Below are 18,736 nucleotides of genomic sequence, written 5' to 3'. Positions count from 1 at the left end.
AATGCTGCTTGCAGCAACTGTTGACGCCGTCATCTGTTTTATCTACCTCGCTGGCACGTGCCAGATAACCACACGTTGTGGAGCTAATGCCGGTTGCCGATGACTTGTAAATGAGATGCTCCTCATTAAACGAGGTGCTATAAGTGATGAAGGAGGCGAATCTGTGTTCACGGTGCCACATTAGCTCCTGCCAACTCTGAAAGCATCAGATGTAAGTCAGTCGCATTTCGGTCTCTGTTGCGCTTTAAAGGTTAGCACTGTAGCCTGGGTCAATTTTATCTGGATGATAATCTCTGTCTAGGCCACTGTGCTATGCCTCCAAACAGGACTCAATAAACAAGCTCAAAGAAGGATCCAGGCAATTCTGTGTTTTGTTTTGACATTATTTGTTGGATAAGAACGGATAAGCTAACGGTAGTTGTCGGAGAAAAGAGGAAGGAGCACCTGTTTTGGTGGGCTACAGTCAGCGCAGACAAACAATGTACTCCTATTGCATCATCTGACCACATGGGGGGGGGGGGTCACTCTATGAGGGGGGAAGCAGGAGCCACTTTCTGTCTTTTTCGCCCTTGTTGTGCTCTTGTTTCCCTGGGATGACAGCAGCATTCGAACAGTTGTCCCTCCTTGTGCGTCCTCCGTGGGTCTGTGATGCTGCTTGTGGCCAGGCCCTCGGCACTCCCAGATTCCATCTCCTGCTGTATGCCGCCAGGGGTTCGGCGGAGAGGAAGCGTGCAGAGAGGGGAGTGTGAGAGAGATAGAGAGAGATTTTAAATTTTCTTTTCCATTAACTCCTGAAGTACAAAATCTACAGTGCCGTATTCATAGCGCAGAGGCCATAAAGATAACTTCTTCTTCTAATGAACTGTGAAGGAATAGTGCTGATCTCAAATGCAGCCCTTGCAGGGGCGTGCGTAGCAGACAATGGGGACTCGAGGGATTTGAAGAATGGGGGACAGCATGCCCAAGGCTTTCAGGAAAATGGTATCCCCCCCAATCTACTTTATACACAACCACCACAACTAAATTAAAATGAATGTGCTTTTAATCACACTTACATCGAACTACAAATTAGCCAGAAATTACAACTTTTGACCGATCGGTTTTTAGGGTGACAATGCTGTTTCGTTTGTATATCTAACATACCTACAGTATATACTCATGACATGTATGATGTTGCTCAGATTTTATGGAAGTGTATCACATAAAATGTAGCATACAATTATATAAAACATTAATATGTTTACTTTTGTAATAAACAATTTTCTCAATAAGCATTTTCTATAATATAAATTCACTTACTATTTTCACTAGTTACCTAGCTAATATTTGTTTTCTTTGTTTAACTATTATAATTTAGGCATTGCATTTGCTTGCATTTACGCAAATACATGTTTCAGGCAATTTGTTTACTGTGATTTTGTTTGCTTATTAAACAGAAAATGCACTACAATAAAGACAATAGATGATTGGTTAATTCATATCATCCCGCATAATTAGCATTGACATTGTTTGAATTTGTTTGGAAGTTTTATAGCAACAGCCTAAATTGAAAATTAAACAATTATCAGCACTCAAACTTTTATTATCCATCCATCCATTTACCAAACCGCTTAGCCTACTGGGTTGCGGGGGGTCCGGAGCCTATCCTGGAAGCAATGGGCATGAGGCAGGGAACAACTCCAGGATGGGGGGCCAGCCCATCACAGGGCACACTCACACACCATTCACTCACACATGCACTCCTACTGGCAACTTAGCAACTCCAATTAGCCTCAGCATGTTTTTGGACTGTGGGGTGAAACCGGAGTACCTGGAGGAAACCCCACGACGACATGGAGAGAACATGCAAACTCCACACACATGTGACCCAGGTGGAGACTCGAACCCGGGTCCCAGCGGTGTGAGGCAACAGTGCTAACCACTGCACCACCATGCCTCCCCCAATGTTTATCATTTGCGTTTTAAATATATTTGTATTAACAAAAAAATATGATTTATTATTTTTTTAAAGAAGTTTGGTAACATCTTTTTAGGAATCTGGCAAATTTTTAAGTTCCACCCATGGTCACATATCAAAACAAAGTTATCAATATTTAAGGATTCACTTACATAAAATAATAAAGCTCTTTAAGTATTTATGCTGTATATCTCAGAATGCACTAGTATATTGGTGGTTCAAGTTATTCGGTCAAAATCTAAATATTTATTGAGAGAGAAGTTCAGCAAAATAAATTAATCCATCTTTTGAATATCATGTGGTCAGAGAAGGCCAATGAATGAATGCAATTATTAACGAGTCAGATGGAGTTCAGTGGCACCAGATCCTTCTGACATCATTAGGTAACTTTACAAAACATTCAATGGTTTGAACCCTTTTTGTATGTTTAGTACATTTAAAGCAATATACATATATATAAATATATAAAACTCGGGGCGGCGTGGTGGTGCAGTGGTTAGCACTGTTGCCTCACACCCCTGGGACCCAGGTTCGAGTTTCCTCCTGGGTTACATGTGTGTGGAGTTTGCATGTTCTCCCCATGTCGTCGTGGGGTTTCCTCTGGGTACTCAGTCAAAAAAACATGCTGATACTAATTAAAGTTACTAAATTGCCCGTACTGTAGGTGTGCATGTGTGAGTGTGCCCCCCATCCTGGGTTGTTCCCTGCCTCGTGCCCATTGCTTCCGGGATAGGCTCTGGACCTCCCGCAACCCAGAAGAATAAGTGGTTTGGAAAATGGATGGATGGATCAAACCAAAGTGTTGGTGGGTGACTGGGGAAAAGTTCCGGCTTTTTCTTCCATTGATGTTTTCTCTGATGTACTCTGTATCCATCCATCTTTAGACTGCCTGTCTGCTTCTGCTGGTGTTCCCTAATGTACTGGTACATAATATAAGTACATTACCTAACATTGTTCACAACCAAAGAAAATCAATTCTTCATTTTTAATCAAGTACATGTTTGACGAATTACTATTGATTGGGATTTATGAATAAGGTATTTGACTGTAATATAATAGGCTAATATTTTTTCTCTTCATTTTGCCTTCACACTCCTGTCCTTCTTCATGCAGGCTGGTTCACCCTCTCCAGGGACTTGGCTGTGCACATAACTATGTTTGTCTTGGTACTGAACAGCTTGGCCAATACGACTAATCAAATAACGTCTATTTCTCAGGAGTTTGCTAATGAGGGTAACAGCATAAATTCATAATTTTGGGTTTAATCATAGAACAAAATATGAACTAAGTAAATCATCTAAATTATGACTGAATAGAACAGTTCTGGGGCGAGATACACCTGCCATGGCTTTATGGCCATGGGTGATCTGCTTATATAGAGAAGTGTGCATTATATCTGTGATTTACTCTGCTCAAATAAAGTGAGGTTGTCTGAAGGCCCATTAAGCTGTTAAAGCTTGTTAAGTGTAGGCTTCATTCAGTTCCTTTAAACATCTCCTTACCTTCCTCTGGACTCTCCTTGAAATGTGATTCTCACCCGGAGATCTGATCATGTTTTAGGGGCCCTAATAAGTAAACCAAGGGTGAAAAAATAAGTGTGGACTGTGTTTACTTCTTTATGAAAACATTAGTAACATGAAGTTGTTTACTCCTGTTTCGCTTCAGTCTGCAGCGACCGAGAGCTGAGGAGTCTGGCCTCCAGACTGAAGGATTGGTTCGGCGTCCTTCACCTGGACGCTAACAGAGACCTGAAGAGCACAGTCACCTCGGATGCCGGACAAGGCCGTAAGTTTCCTTGAATCGCTGTGGCTCTACATTCCGTCAAAAGCACAGCTCTGTGAAGCTTCCAATAAATGCTCAAGTGTAAGCACTATTGGAGCTGGAGCTTCACAGTAACTTTTAACAAAGCAAGAACCTAGTAAGACTATTAAATAACAGAAGTTCAACATAATAACACAAGGAACGTAAAGAAGCATTGGCCTAGTAGAGAATTCACTGCATTGATCTTACTGTAAATGCACTGCAGTGCCTTATGAATTTGATCAACTGCATATGTGTCTAAATGTATTATCCATACTATTTCTTGCTCTTCTGCTAGCCATCCATTGTCCATTGTTCTGATGAATCAAAAATTTGAAAAACATCTCTATTGCAGAGTGCCGAAAGTCTTGTCCACTTGTGTTAATTGTATTTATTTTCATTGAAACCTCCAGCCCAGCACAAGGTGAACATGCTGGAAGGTCACTGTTGAAATGCTTTACACTGTGAGATTGTATACTTGCAGATCAACACAACGATTCTCTACCTTCACTTGTCCATGCACTCACATCTTTACCTTATGATCCAGTGCTACTCAGCATAAGCTGATAGTTCTCTCCAGACAATTATTTGTCAGTATAGTATATACCTTGTTTTGATTATGCAAACTGTTTGTTTACCTTCTATTCCACAAACTGACGTGAAGTATGAAGCCGTAAGTAATACTGGAGGAAGACTGGCAGTCCAAGAACAGCCTTGTCATTTTGGTACATGGTATATGAAGCCAGGAACCCAAGCCAAACTATGCAAGAGCCTAAGCTTCAGTTTTACAGGGTGCGGTACGCTAAACTACTCAGTGCAAGCTGCCAGCGCTCCGAACTCCAGCACGGGTTTCCTGAAGGTGTCACTGTGAGCCCAGAAGTTAAAGCCACTGAGACAAACTGAAACTCCAAGTTTTCCTTTGTGTTCCACTTTGGAATGACACAGCAGTGGATTAGCAGGTGTAATAGTGTTCCTCTGTGTCACGATGGCAGCATCAGTTGTGTTGTGTTGCCGTATTGGCTGCAATACAAAGTAAACTGTTTTAAACACTGGGGTGTAACTGAAGCGGTCAGTGAATCAATTCAACACGGGATTGTAAAATAAGTGGTTTTTCCTTCTGCTTGTCTACTAACCACTTATCTTGCTCAGGCTAGCAGGGGCTGGAAGCCTATCCCAGGCAGCACATGCCACAAGGATGGGGTACACCCTGAATGGGAAGCCGGTCCATCACAGGGGACACACACATGCACATACACATACAGAAATGTATAATTATACCTTTGTGGGGATTCATTCATTTCCATGGGGAAAATTCGAATCCGTTTGGTTTCATTCACAGATCTTTGTGAAAAATAGTCCCCGCAACGTGAAAATAGCAGGTTTTTATGACATTGTGGAGAACATTTGGTCCCCACGATGTAATATGAACAAAATACACACAATAATTGGTTTATCTTCTGGTTAGACCATGAAAATGCAATGGGTGGGACTGTCATGCACCGGTTTGATCCAATATAATTTGTTACCAAGCAGAAGGTAGTTTATTCCTCTTTTATTAGCAAAGTGATTTCACTCACAGAAATTCTACTAATTGGATGTTTTTACATTATACTTTGTAAACCTTAGATCAGAGGTGGCCAACAAGTCCAGCAAAAAGAGCCAAATCAAACCTGACACCACTGCATAGAGCCTCATAACACATGGAAATCCACACTATAACAGCAACTGTGACTTTTAGGCCTAGTGACGTAATACACGGCCTACGAGTTTTCATGGGTCTTTTCTTACCTCGGTGTGCTTAGTGGGACACCTGGCAGTCTTTGTTTGCCACGATCTATATGAACAGAGTGACGATTCCATCAGTATTACTAGGCAAACTTCTACATCTGTGCGGCTATGTGGAGTGAGACAAAAATATTTTTAATGATATTCAGGTCACTGGCAGGTGGGTCAGTTAAAATGTAAACATATATAATGAAGCATATAAAATTTAAGCATATAAAGTAGGTTGGGTAGCGGGTCAGGCACCATTCGTCTTTATTAATATTAACTGTTCGAGTCACGGTCAGGTTGAAATGAAGCACTGGGCATATTGAGTATCACTGTAGCTACATGCAAGACTCGCAGGATATTCCTATCAGTCACATGACAATAATGTTTCTTATTATTTGCAAACTTATCGGCAGTATTGTTGAATATTCAAATACATTTTGATTTATCAGAAATATATTTTAAAATGTAAAAAAAACTCTGAAGGCAGAGAAAAATAATAGAAAACACTGATGGAACAGGCCTGAGCCTCACAAGAGCAGGCAAAGAGCCACAGAATCGGCAGCCTGCCACTGGACGCTGTAATGTGTGAAAATCCCAGGAATGTGGTTTTTACAGAAATGCTGGAACCAACACATCTGGCACCAGCCATCACACCACATTCATGCACCATGCATCTTAGCCATGCTAATGCTTAGTCACATACTGTAGAACGTCTTGACCCTGTTTGTAGGCTGTCTACATGCGGTTGCGGCTACATCATTTGCAGGTGTGCCTGATAAAAACTGTGTACAAGAAAGCTGAAGCGTGAGAGTGATGTCCAGCGTTAAATTGTGCTACTTAAAAACAACTTCAATTGTACCAATTTATTGAAGTATGCCAGTTCAGCATTTTCAATTTCGTCTGTAGTGTTTGTTTTGAGCTACTTCAAAAGTATTTTGAAAATGGAAACCTGAACTGAAATTGTGTTTTTTTTTCTAAAAGAGTACATTTTATCAATGTGACATACATGGCAACAAACACAAAGTTATGAAAAATCAATACAAATGCAAATAAGAGGGTAAAACTTGTATGAACCAGGACAAGTGAGCTCCCAAGGCTAACTGCCATCTGTCAGGCAGATACTTTGCGTGCTATCGAGTACTGCTAAGTCGACATTAGATATTAGCCCGGTAGATGTTATTGCCAGGCAGGTGATATACCAGCTAGTACTATAAGTTACACAGGTGCTTTGCTAGGCAGGTGGTATGTCCTGCTTATCAACCTACATTTCACAGGTAAAGATACGCATCTGTGCACCAAATGGTCCCATACCGTGTTTTACATGTTCATTTCCACATATACAGTAAGAGAACGCGCAGCTTCTTCACTCTGCGTGACGCACTCAATTTTGAGAGAACGCTCGCGCATTTCAGTTACATGCACCGTCTAAGTAAATTTTGGCTTCTGCTTTCACCAGCTTAGCATGCAAGGTTTTGAGTGTTTGATAGTGTTTGCCCGTCTTCCCTGCCTGCTGGTGCCGTGAACATGCAGGGCCACCGCAGCGCCACTCGGTAATCAGGCAGCAAGCCTTCCGCTACACATCTACCACATCCGCAACAATGCGAGCGTCTGGGTGGCAGATTAGCCTCAGGCAGCAGCAGTCGATGAGGGGGCTTTCTTCACAGGATCAGTGTTTGCTTACTCTAAACCAGTGTTTCCCAGTCCAGTCCTTGGGGGATCCACAGACAGTGATTGTACCCTCCTAGCTCCCAAGGATGCAAAAATGTGGACTGTTTGGCACGGAGCTCGGCAGGAGCCAAGACATTGATTGATTGTGGGTCCCCGAGGACCGGATTGGGAAACACTGCTAAACAGTCAGGTTTCTTAACTAACAGGAGTAGCTAATCTGTTTCATGTCTTTGTGTTTGTCAGAATCTACACTATGTGTATGATGATTCCTTGCAGTTTATATTAAATTTTAGTTCAGCTCTGTAGGATAAATTCGTCAGAATTGTAATGATTACGTCATCAGAGACAGACAAGTGTTTTTTAGCCTTCCAGCAGTGGTGGATATTCAGATAGCTTTGTATGTATCCAGGATTGTTCTGTTGGCTTAATGCATTCCTTAAGATCCTTTGCTGTTCTTCAATTAAAAGATAAATATGAAGACGTTTATAGGTGGTCATTTTCACATTTTTCCAGGTATCTTGTACACAATTTAGCAAAAATGTTTTGATTTGTTAACAAGTTAACACTGTTAACTATGAATGAACCCATAAAAATGATTTTCCTGTCTCCATGATAACAGTCTTTGATAGGGGTCTGCTAATGAATATATACACAGCAGCGAGCACTGGAATCAGGCAGGTGCCTGTTCCTCTTAGTAATTACCAAGCAGGAAATCCATTGTGCCGCAGACAAAACCACTTAGCCGTTCTTCTGTGCATCCCTTCCTCCTCCCAGGTTTTGACACCAGCATCCTGCCCATCTGCAAGGACTCCCTGGGCTGGATGTTCAACAAGCTGGACATGAACTATGACCTTCTGCTAGACCCCACAGAGCTGAGTGCCATCTATCTAGACAAGCAGGAGCTGTGCCTAAAGCCTCTCTTCAACTCCTGTGACTCCTTCAAGGACGGCAAGCTGTCCAACAACGAGTGGTGCTATTGCTTCCAAAAGCCAGATGGTAAAAATAAAAAACAAGGGGCGTGTCCTCTAACATCTGAGAAAATGAGAGGCGGGCAAACAGAAGCCTAGGGGATTTTATATCATGGAGTGATTTCCATTTGTTAGTCATGCTCTTCCTCTGTGAAATGCTGGCCAGGATCCTTTTTTCCCTAAATAAGCTTTTCCAATTCTCTCAAATAATAAGTATAATTCTGTTTCTCTTTTTTTAGATGCTAATTTTAAATTATAATGAAACCAAGGTAAAGAAAATTCGAAATCCAACGTCAGAACTCTTTCTGCAGACTAGCAGAGTGTGTCTCTAACCACTAAGCTAGTCTCTGGAGCGGATCCACTAACGAAGTTAGTTCTCAGAATAGTGTCAGATGGGAAGACTACAGCATGTCGAATCCATGATCCATTTTAACGAAATCATCGAGAGGCTGAGGCTTTACACCAGCACGTGGAAATGCCTACTTTAAAGATTCATCAACGTGATTAAAAAATAACATTTCTGACTTTTTTTTTTTTACAACTTGCCATGAATACAATCATGCAGAGATTATGTTGATGTCATTTATTTTCTCACAGGTAGCTAGCTATACAGGTTGTTGAGTATAGAAGCTGATGTTTTTTTTTTTATTTGAGTGTCCCTTATGGGTATAGCTATCAGTGTGGCAGATTTTGAGAACCCTAGAATAGCTGCAGTTATGAAATAGTACTGGTTTACTGGCTACTTCTTTCCGACAAGCCAGTCTGTTTTACAATATACACTTTATATTAGATTTATAAAGCTCTCGTGCACTAGGCAGCATTTCAGCTAAAGTCACAAACGGCTTGACAGAGGAACACCTACCATGGGAGGCTTTGATCACTTTATTTGTTCTTTACTGTAAGAACAGACCTATAAAGGACAGTTTCCTCTGGGAGTGTGTGAGACGAAGTGGCTTGTGATCAGGTTCCATGTTCTCTGTTTCAGGACTTCCCTGTCAAAATGAGATGAACAGGATCCAGTCCCAGGGCAGGAGGAAGTCTCTTATAGGTGAGTGAACGTAGGGGAAGGTGCTGTCTGTGAGGAGGTGATCTCCTTGAGGTATGAAGTTCACCCCTTCATCTCTGCTTTGCGGTCGCTCCTTCCCAGAGGGAGACATTACCAATACGGCAGGAATTTGTGGACATCATAAGGGATGACATATACTTGCATTTAGCAGCACTGTACACAATTTAGTGAACCCCCCCCCCCTCCCCCACCTGGAAGGAAGAACGTTCTGAAGCTTGCTGGCAATTCGTCTCCCCACTAGGGGCTAGAGATCAGATGGAGAAATGGAGAAACCTGTTAGGGAGGATGTGTCTGGTGGCCAGAGGCTGTTGGGGTGTGAGTTTCGCTGCAGATTAAAGTCTGGTTATAACTGAATGATGGGAAACATGGGTAGCCTATGTCATTCAGCCAATAGCCATTACCTACCAGCTGGGGAGGCTGGGAAACAGGGGCGTGACGCTTATGTCTGCGGGCTGGCGATTTTGGTTTTTGCAGATGGGCAGTGATGTATACACACACTCCCTGGGTCTCCTCTAATTTTGTGTTTTTCTAGATAAATCACCTAGCAATCTTAATTTCTTATGTGAGAAAAAAGAGGCTGTTCAATATTTATTACTGTGGGAATAAGTTTGTAGGCCCTACTGCAAAAGACAACTGCACATTACACTATAATTGGTTTTTTTTAAAACCTTTTTCTTACTAAGAAAAATTATTTTATTTTGTCCAAATATTGAGATGGGAAAAAGACTAGGTAATGTCATTTTAATTATGTGGACAGTGTCTGATTATGTTTGAAAAGGCACAAGGCTTCAACTTCCCTTGGTATGTTGGCTTTCAATAATATGTTTGAAAAATTAGTTCTACAAAACTGCTTCACTAATCGATTGTTCTTCATAAGTGGTGCAGCACTGGGCAGCTGGCCTTTTATACAGCCGATGAGAAATTAAGAAATTGGACTCTTGCTGCAAGGGTTATAAAAGGTGTCATCATGTGGGAATTTTTATTACTAGACACAATGACAGACAGTGGTAACATTTATAAATTAAATGAAAATGAGAAAGGAAATGGTTTAAATATTTTTTGTTTGTAAAAATTATTTATGTTTCCTGTTGTTTTTAAAGGAGTTTCCATAAGCTAGCCTCAAAAACTTTAATATATGGTCCACTGCCTTGTGTAATGGACTCTCAGAAAAGGGATCCTGATGATAGGATTCATACAGGTTTGACTTTTTCTGTCCTCTTATTATTCAAAGATGCAAACACTTGCATCTTTGAAGCATTTGCCCAAGTTGCTTTGCTTTTTGCCGCAGTTTCAAAATTAAATTCCGCCATTCGGTGATGTGTTAATATTTAGCCCACCTTTGGCTGCATGAACCCAGAGGGCCACCAGTCTGCCTGGATTGCTGAAGGTCCACATTAGGCAACAGCTGTCTATTGTATGGAAAACGCAGGGGCATTGCCCCAAGCCGATTTCACATTAACCCAGTCCAACCAGGGGAAGACTTTGATTGAATGTTCTATTCTGCAGTGGGTTCAGAAGTTAATGGGAAGTTAGCTTTTCTGTTAATGTGGGATCTAATTTGCGGTCAGTTTATGATGGGCAAGGTTTGTTTGAGTAAGGCTCTCTTCCATTCATATGCAGCTCCCGTGGTCTGTGCCTGTGATTAGCATAGCAGCTGATCTCTCTCTCTGTGTTCATATGTATGTTGTGTGCCTCCGAGCATTAAATCTAAAACTACATCAGCTGGGTTTGTCACTATTAATTGATCACCTGCACCCGCAGATGTATTGACAGTCTTCACTCTTTCCACAGGTTTCGATTCTTCCTGAGTACTTACCACAAGTTGGCACACAGGGCACCTGGCCTGTGCCTATGAGTAAATCTACCTCTTTCCTTCTGCACAGGGATGCTGTACATCTCTCTCTATATCATACATGTTTTCACATATGTAGAAAGAGTTAAACTCTGCCTGCCTTTCTGCACAGGTGCATTCATCCCCAGATGCAACGAGGAGGGATACTTCAAGCCCACGCAGTGCCATGGCAGCACTGGCCAGTGCTGGTGTGTTGACAAGTACGGCAATGAGATTGCCGGATCCAGGAAGCAGGGCAACCCTAGCTGTGGTAAGGAGGAACAGGGCTTTTTAAACCATGATTACTTTTGGTGTGCACACAAACTTATGTAAGCAACTAGCCTATTACTCCAGCTCATAGCTGTTATTGCTGCCTTTGGTGTGCTTCCCCGAGTTCGTGCCTGTTGAGAGTTATATCTGATGTCATACCATGGCCCGGCAATTCTCAGGCCTTGTAAATATTTTAAATAGAGCTGCCTTTGATGCTGTAGTAGTTTGAGGATGATTACAGACAGGTAGCTGATTCTGGCAGACGCTGTTTCTTCACACGGAAGACGGTCTTTCTAAGACCAAAATGTTTATCTTGCACCTCGGACATTTTTCACTGTTTCTTGAAAAAATAAAAAAAATTTTCCTGCCTACCGTCATCTAGTTTGCACATCCATACTTAATGCTGCTTTTGGGCATGGCTATCTAGTTTCACTGATCATGTTCGGACATATGCACGGATGATGTTTTCCCATATTCCACGCAGAGGAAGACCAAGAGAGCTCAGGGGACTTTGGCAGTGGTGGGGCTGTGGTTCTGCTGGATGACCAGGAGGACGAGCAGCCCCAAGCACTGGGGGGCCACGCCCGGTCCCGAGGGGCCATCGACGATGACGAGGATGAGGAAGATGACAAAGATGACGAGATGGGTTACGTGTGGTAGCTCTCGCAGGATGTCCACCCTCCTCCAGTTAATCGCACAGACCTGAAGCCATTCCACTCCTGCCCCCCCCTTTATTTAACGTCTCCGTCGTTCCCTTTCCAAGCCCACCTCTCGACTTTCTAAGAACATGAATTACAACAGAGACTTCACCATTATTTTAGAGTACTGCAACACGTCATCCCCCTAAACCCACTGCCCACCCCTCTCATCCAGAAATTCCGCTGCTATTCCAAAAAATCCCATCCCCCAAACCCCTCCTCCTGCCCCACCGCCGCCCTTTCACCCCCCACCACCATTTCTCTTTTAGCTTCTTCTCTAATTGTGTGCACAGGCGCTAGGTGTAAATACACAGGCAAAGGTCGGCAGGGTTACGTGTCATGTCATGTACTTTACGTGTAGCGCTGTCCGTGGGCCGAGCCAGGCTGGGTGTGGCCAGTACAGTTAGCATACTCGCTAAGCCGTAGAGGGCACTGGAGTCCGCGTTGCTTCCCAGAAAAGCCCTCTGTTTGTAACCATGGCAAATTTACCGTCATAAAGTGTGTGTTGCGGTCTATGGTATACTGTTATTATTTGTTCTTTGCTCTGTGTCACCTCCTATAAGTGAATGAAATGAATTCCGGGCTTTGTAATGTAAATCATGTAGGAAGTTCTTAAAAATAAAACTGTATTGTACCCTATCCACCCCAAAAAAGGGTTTTTATACAAAGTTATATTGATTGGACTGATTGTACGTAACTTTTCGTGTCTTTACTGTGCTTCTACGGGTTCTTTATTCAAAGTGTACGTCTGCAGACTCTGGGCTCTGCTTAAAGGAGAGCGATAGTTTCAGCTCCCTGTTTCTGCTGTGTTATTTTACCACATAACCACAGCCCTGTTCGGCAGCTGATAATCTCCCTGCCTCTTTCAAATGTGACGTTTTCTGTTTGCAAGCCCAAACCCGTTGTCCAGTGGAGAGTAAGATATAGGCGTGTTTCTTTTGTTCCCCTTGACCCACCACAGGTTCACCAACATCATGCGCCGCATAGCAAATTTCCACTAAACGCTCAGAAGAAAAAAGTGATGACTGTGTAGCATTTTGGACTGAAGAAAGCCTTGTCACCAATAGACCAGTAGACCTGTGTTCTTGTGCTTCTGTTGAAATGTCTTTCTCTCACCACCTATTTGCAAGGCTGATGAACCCAGATTAACCCTGAATCCATTGAGTTTTTCACTCGGTATGTGATTTCAGCGAATCTGAGAGGAACCTGAATGCCAGTTGATCTGTAATACCTTTTGTTCATGCTTGTTCAGAGCTTATCTGATCTGAAAAGCATGGTTTTTTTCATCTCCTCTGGATTAACTTATATGGGACAACGTTACTTCATTCCTGTAATATTAGTAATTGGCTTTTGCAGCCTATTTACCAAACAGAATATTTGTTTACATGAACTCTTTACAATGTGCTTTAAATTAATTGCCCCGTAATGTTTACATATATTTTTACAGTGAGCAGCATGTTTCTATGCATTACTAGATTATTGCTCACTCTCTGATGCATCAGGAGGTTGGTATGTTATGGTTATGGAGTGGATGTAAAGTGGTGCAGGAAGAGAACATGTAGAAATATAGGAGGTCCCATTTAGGAAGAGGCATTACATCGGGAGAAATACATTTGCATGCGTAAATTAACGTGATTATTTGGGATGTTATAAATCGTCGATTCTATTCTATTCAATTTTTTTGTATATCATGGTTGCCCCAGAGCGCCTAACATCACAAGCAACAGGATTGCAAGCTGACTTGATAACAATTAAACTTAATACCAGCATTTACTGAAAGTCATTATGTTTGTAAATTATTGAAATTTGACCCAAAAGCAACATTATGTAAAGTGTTTGGGGGGAAAGCAGATGATGAGGTCTTTACCAGCATCAATATGATAAAATTATTAAAAGACATTTAGAGGTACCAATTATTATTATTATTACTATTATTATTATTACATGATGCAACTGCAAACCTGATATGCATAGTAGGTTGGGTTTTACGGCAGAGTTGTGAAGTTATCAGACACTTTATAAATTTCACACAACATACAAATCATTGATAGTAAAATCAGCAGTGAGTACAGAAACCTATTAACAGAAACCTAAGTCTCCTGAGAAAATGTGATATGTCACATGTCCAGTGTACTTTATATTGTATAATGTCAAAATATATGTCTCGTGAAGAATATTACGTTAAACACATTATGGAAGAGCACGATCCTTAGTGGAGCATCAGCGTGTCTGTTTCCGTCGGCACAAGTTAAACATATCTAGCTTTATATTTGGCTTGTCTTGCTGTTGCAATTTAAAATATCTTGTTGCCATCAACAACATACAGACCTTGTTATATTAATGTAAATAATTTAGATTGCTCCTTGAAATAACTGTTGCTTCGCAGGCAAAAGCATTATGCAAAAGGGTTTGGTATTTCTATATTTATTTCCTTTTAACTAATTTAACTTTAAAATAGTGAAATGATTTGATTTGATAGTGAGTTTTTTTCTTTACAGTTGTTTCCTTGATTAATGTATTTGTTTTACTACATTTTATTTGAAGTCAGAATTCGTTTACGCATGTTGTTAGCCAGACTGCAGTGTGCCTCTGTGCATTGTTAGTTACCCCATCGCCATGCAGATAACTGAAATGCCATCTCACAATTCACTCCATTCAGCAGCTTGTCATCTGGCCTTTCGAGGAGCACAGAGAGATCTAAGTGGAAAAGATGATTGACTAAAATGTTTTCTCTCTGACACCACATGAAGCACATTTCTTACAGACATACAAAAAACTAACAAAATAACATAAACATATATATATATTTTATATACAAATAACTTCATGCACTTTGTGTTGGATGCAGTCAGGAAGGTCATTAGATGTTTTCTATTTCTACAAATTGTCTTCCCAATATCCAGTACATTTCTGGGCATGAGAACATTGCCTTGTTTTCTTTTAGACAAGTTTAGCAAGCTTTTTGTTCGGAGACGTGAATATTTCACTGAAGTGAGTACAGAACTGTCCGTCTGTGCTTGTTTTCAATTAGATTTTTCCAAAGTAAATTTCATTACTGTAAAAATGCCAAGCAATTGCTGTCTGTAAATCCTGAATATCACTATGGTTTTTCAGCAGGTTTTTTTTTCTTAATGAAGTTGACTACAGCTGATCGATATTTCTTGCTTGATTTGTGCGGTAATTACGGAGCGTTGCTTAGTTTAGCAATCGAGGTGAAGCTCAAATGACACCCTGGTCAATTCGGCAGTAGACCTTGGCCTGGCCGCAACATTTTTAATTAACAGGTTCAGCAAATAAGCACCGCTGATAAGGAGCCCGAAGCTTTTGAAACATCTGGACACTGGTCCATGCGTGACCTTGGTGTAATTACAGAGAGGGCATTTCTCCCTGCTAAGTAATTCTTTCTTTTGAATATAGAGCAGTGTAGACATACAGTACAGCAAGTAGTGGGATTGCTAAATTCATCCTGGTCTATAAAAGTTGGGATTTATTTCAAGAAGTATAAGAAAAATCCAGATCATTAAAAGTTAGCTTTATAAACCTAGAGGATGATTTCTGTTAATGATTTTCTGTCTGCTGGTGTCAGTTTTGTTTTCGCTGCTTTGCTTCCCTCCAACAGTCCAGCAGCAATGAATTAAATACCATGTTTCTGTGGCCGTTTAATAACAGGGTGACAGGCTCTTTAACTGAAAGCCTATGTAGTTCAAATACTGGAACACAATTTAACCTTTTGTGACATGATCGTACCTGGCGACGGCTGTATGTTTGAAACATAAACAATAATGTCTAGACTGTAGGCAGACTGGAGGGTAAAACCCAATTCCAATGAAATTCTTCTTCCAACCATCCAATAGAATGTGACTGCAAACCTGGAAGCATTTTTGTGATTTGGTAAACGCAGGTGCTGTAAGGTGTTTCTGCTAGCTACACATGTTTAACTTGTTGTCACCCGCAGACAGAGGGAGAGTCACAGGAAACAAAGGCATCACAGGTCACTCAGTGTATAGTACTACCAGAGAACAGGACACAATTAGGGGCTGTGCATGAGAAGCAGGGGGCAACAGATGTTAATTTAGGAATCAGTCAAGTAAGAGTCATTGATTATGGACCGTGTGTCAGAATGAGGAAGTAGAGCCACCAAGAAAGTTGTTTTCCTTGCATGATGATGTCATGTCAACAACAACCAGCTCTTGTATAAAAAATGAAGTAAAGAAAAATGCCAATGAGCAAACAAAACACGTGTATGGAATGTACTGTATTATCCCTTGATTGTTATGCTTATTTTGTCATTTTCAGGCCGTCCATCAATTAAAGGTTAATTGTGGATAAAAAAAAATATGCATAAATGCATCACTATTCTGAATCCATCCTTGTCTCTCCTAGTGTCTCTCCTAATACTTTATGTTGGGATCTTTTCACTTGTATCTCACAGTCTAACCTGCATTGTCCCTGTTCCATTTTTTTTTCTTCCTATTTAAATTTTTTTCCAGTCTACTTTGAAGATCTCTAAACTTTACCCAATAACACTGATGGCCATATTTGCAGAAACTCTTCTTTGTTAATTCTATATTTTTTACTTTGTAAAGAAAAACAGAACCAATGTAATATAAAGTCATCTGAAGGCGCTGTGGCTGTATGTTTGCATCAAAAGTGTATAAATTGATAGTTCTCTATGTAGTTAGACCTGTAGCTCTTTACATATAAAGTGTAGTGAGTTCTCAATGTTTTCCTTCTGGAGTTAAAATGGAATGTTGATGTTTTTGGCTGAATTTTCTGATTTTAATGTAACAGTTCAACTATGTTTGTCTTAATAAATTTGCGTCTGTCCTGTGTTGTGTTTATTTTGCTTTTTCATTTACCATGGTATTTCAGTAACGTGTATTTAAAATAATCTGATCTGCTCCTATACCATTCAGTTCATAAGACACATGTTTGAGAAAATTTCTGTGGTCTTAGTGAGGTTTGCAAATTTAACAAAAGTTCTTTGTTGAACTACTTGACGACTGAGTGTTGGTTTCTAATATAGTAACATATGATGAGGAAGCCTGACTTTAGGTCATTAGCAGTCTCACCTGAAAAATAACGAAGAATGGACTGAGGTTTAGAAATTTGCTCTTTAATTGAGGCTTAAGGGCCTTGCTCAGGGGCCCAACAGTGAAATAACTTTGCTGATCACAGGACTTGAATGAGTCACTTTTTCATCACAGGGAGAGCATACCAACCGATCGAACCACACACCAACCTCATACCGAGATAATAAGCCTGTAGTTTTGGGATCTTCAACCCAAAGATCAGTATTGCTGTTGCACTCTTAACCCAGAAACTTAATTTGAGTTTAAAATCTCTATGGATCTATACTGTATGAGTAAGATTTAAATTTGCACAAAACTGCAAGAAACATAGTCCGTGTAAAAGACATCAGCCAAACAAACAAATTAACAGCCAAGCTGAGTGTTTTTCCCTCTGTTGCGACAGAATGCAAATCTCTTTGGCCTTGCTGAAGAGAGAATGAGACTTTACACCACGCCACCATTTTTTTTTGCTCTGGCATTGCAATACAAAGAACTCCAGGGAATAACTAATGAACCGTGCCGAACATGTTCCTGAATACACCATCCACAGCCTTTGCATAGGTGAGACGTGTGGTGCTGTGCAGGTAATAATTTATTTCCAATTCCCTCCACATCCTGGTTAACAGATGTGCAACCCTGACCTCCTGCTTGCTGTGCCTCGTGCTGGTCCCAGCGCTGTACAAGAACACCCTGCATGTCAGGACAATCAGGGACAAGCGTCAGGGATGGGTAAAACCTGCGAAGATGAGGGCATCTGATTTGTCCCTTTGTCACGAGTCTCAGAGGAAGCATTCAAGGTGCACCATTCAGGGACTCAGTAATTACTCATTCTGTCCTTCAAATGTCCAAAGCCCACTTCCAACTAATCAACTCTCAGCATTACTTAAGAGACAAATTCCTGTTTGTTTATTTTATTCTCGTGAAAGACACCCTGGCAGTATTAATTGGAGGTGACCTTTCTGTTTATGAATAATACAGCCTGTTTTCTTTTCCCCTTCTCCTGGTGCATCATGCTGTGTGTTTAGGCCAATCCGATGAATGTCCTAGCAAAGAATTGCACTTCGGAAACTGCTCGACCGTGGCCATGGCAAACTGAAGGAGATTAAAAAAACATGGACTCCTACTTGAAAATGCACATTGCGTCTTAAAGACGCTGCCTGTTTCCCAAGGATTAGATGGTTGCAATCCTGCACAATGTTACCATGTATTCAGAATTTGGTTTGCATTCCCAACAGAGGTAAAGCAGCATCTTGTCTTGTGGCTTTAACAGTTCCTATGTCTGCCACTGAGTCGCCAGTCGGTCTTATAGTTCCTGTTGTAATCAATTGATACAGATCAAGCTATACAGATAAGTCACAAATTTTTATAGCCTGTAGTTGTTGCTGTTATGTATCATTGTTAATGTTAAATGTGCTAAGCTGGGTAAATTGTAAACTCGTGAAATCTGTATTCTGTGAGCAAATCATGCTGGAGACTTATGCAAAACATCAGAGTGAAAAGGGGGCAAATGGGACTTTGGTAAAATCCATATCTTCAAGCAGCCTTGAAAAAGAGCACCCCCAGCCCCCCCCCCCCCCCCCCAACAAATACAAAGCTGCTTCTTCACTACTAGAAGTGAGCATTTGTGAAGGTT

The 18,736-nt window shown here is 41.1% G+C and overlaps 1 protein-coding gene across 1 annotated transcript in view; it reads left to right on the top strand.

Annotated features, from left to right (window-relative positions):
• The window catches only part of spock1 (SPARC (osteonectin), cwcv and kazal like domains proteoglycan 1), a 208,702-nt gene extending 191,840 nt beyond the window's left edge, over positions 1 to 16,862 (top strand). The window contains exons 8-12 of the mRNA XM_049029730.1: positions 3,623 to 3,742; positions 7,973 to 8,194; positions 9,152 to 9,214; positions 11,197 to 11,334; positions 11,818 to 16,862. Coding sequence (XP_048885687.1) covers positions 3,623 to 3,742; positions 7,973 to 8,194; positions 9,152 to 9,214; positions 11,197 to 11,334; positions 11,818 to 11,993 — 719 coding nt within the window. The 3' untranslated portion in view covers positions 11,994 to 16,862. The remainder of the gene's footprint in view (positions 1 to 3,622; positions 3,743 to 7,972; positions 8,195 to 9,151; positions 9,215 to 11,196; positions 11,335 to 11,817) is intronic.
• Positions 16,863 to 18,736: the final 1,874 nt, after the last annotated feature.

Source organism: Brienomyrus brachyistius, chromosome 10 (assembly GCF_023856365.1).
Source record: "Brienomyrus brachyistius isolate T26 chromosome 10, BBRACH_0.4, whole genome shotgun sequence".
Lineage (NCBI taxonomy): Eukaryota > Metazoa > Chordata > Actinopteri > Osteoglossiformes > Mormyridae > Brienomyrus > Brienomyrus brachyistius.
This window is presented reverse-complemented; position numbering and strand designations above follow the sequence as displayed.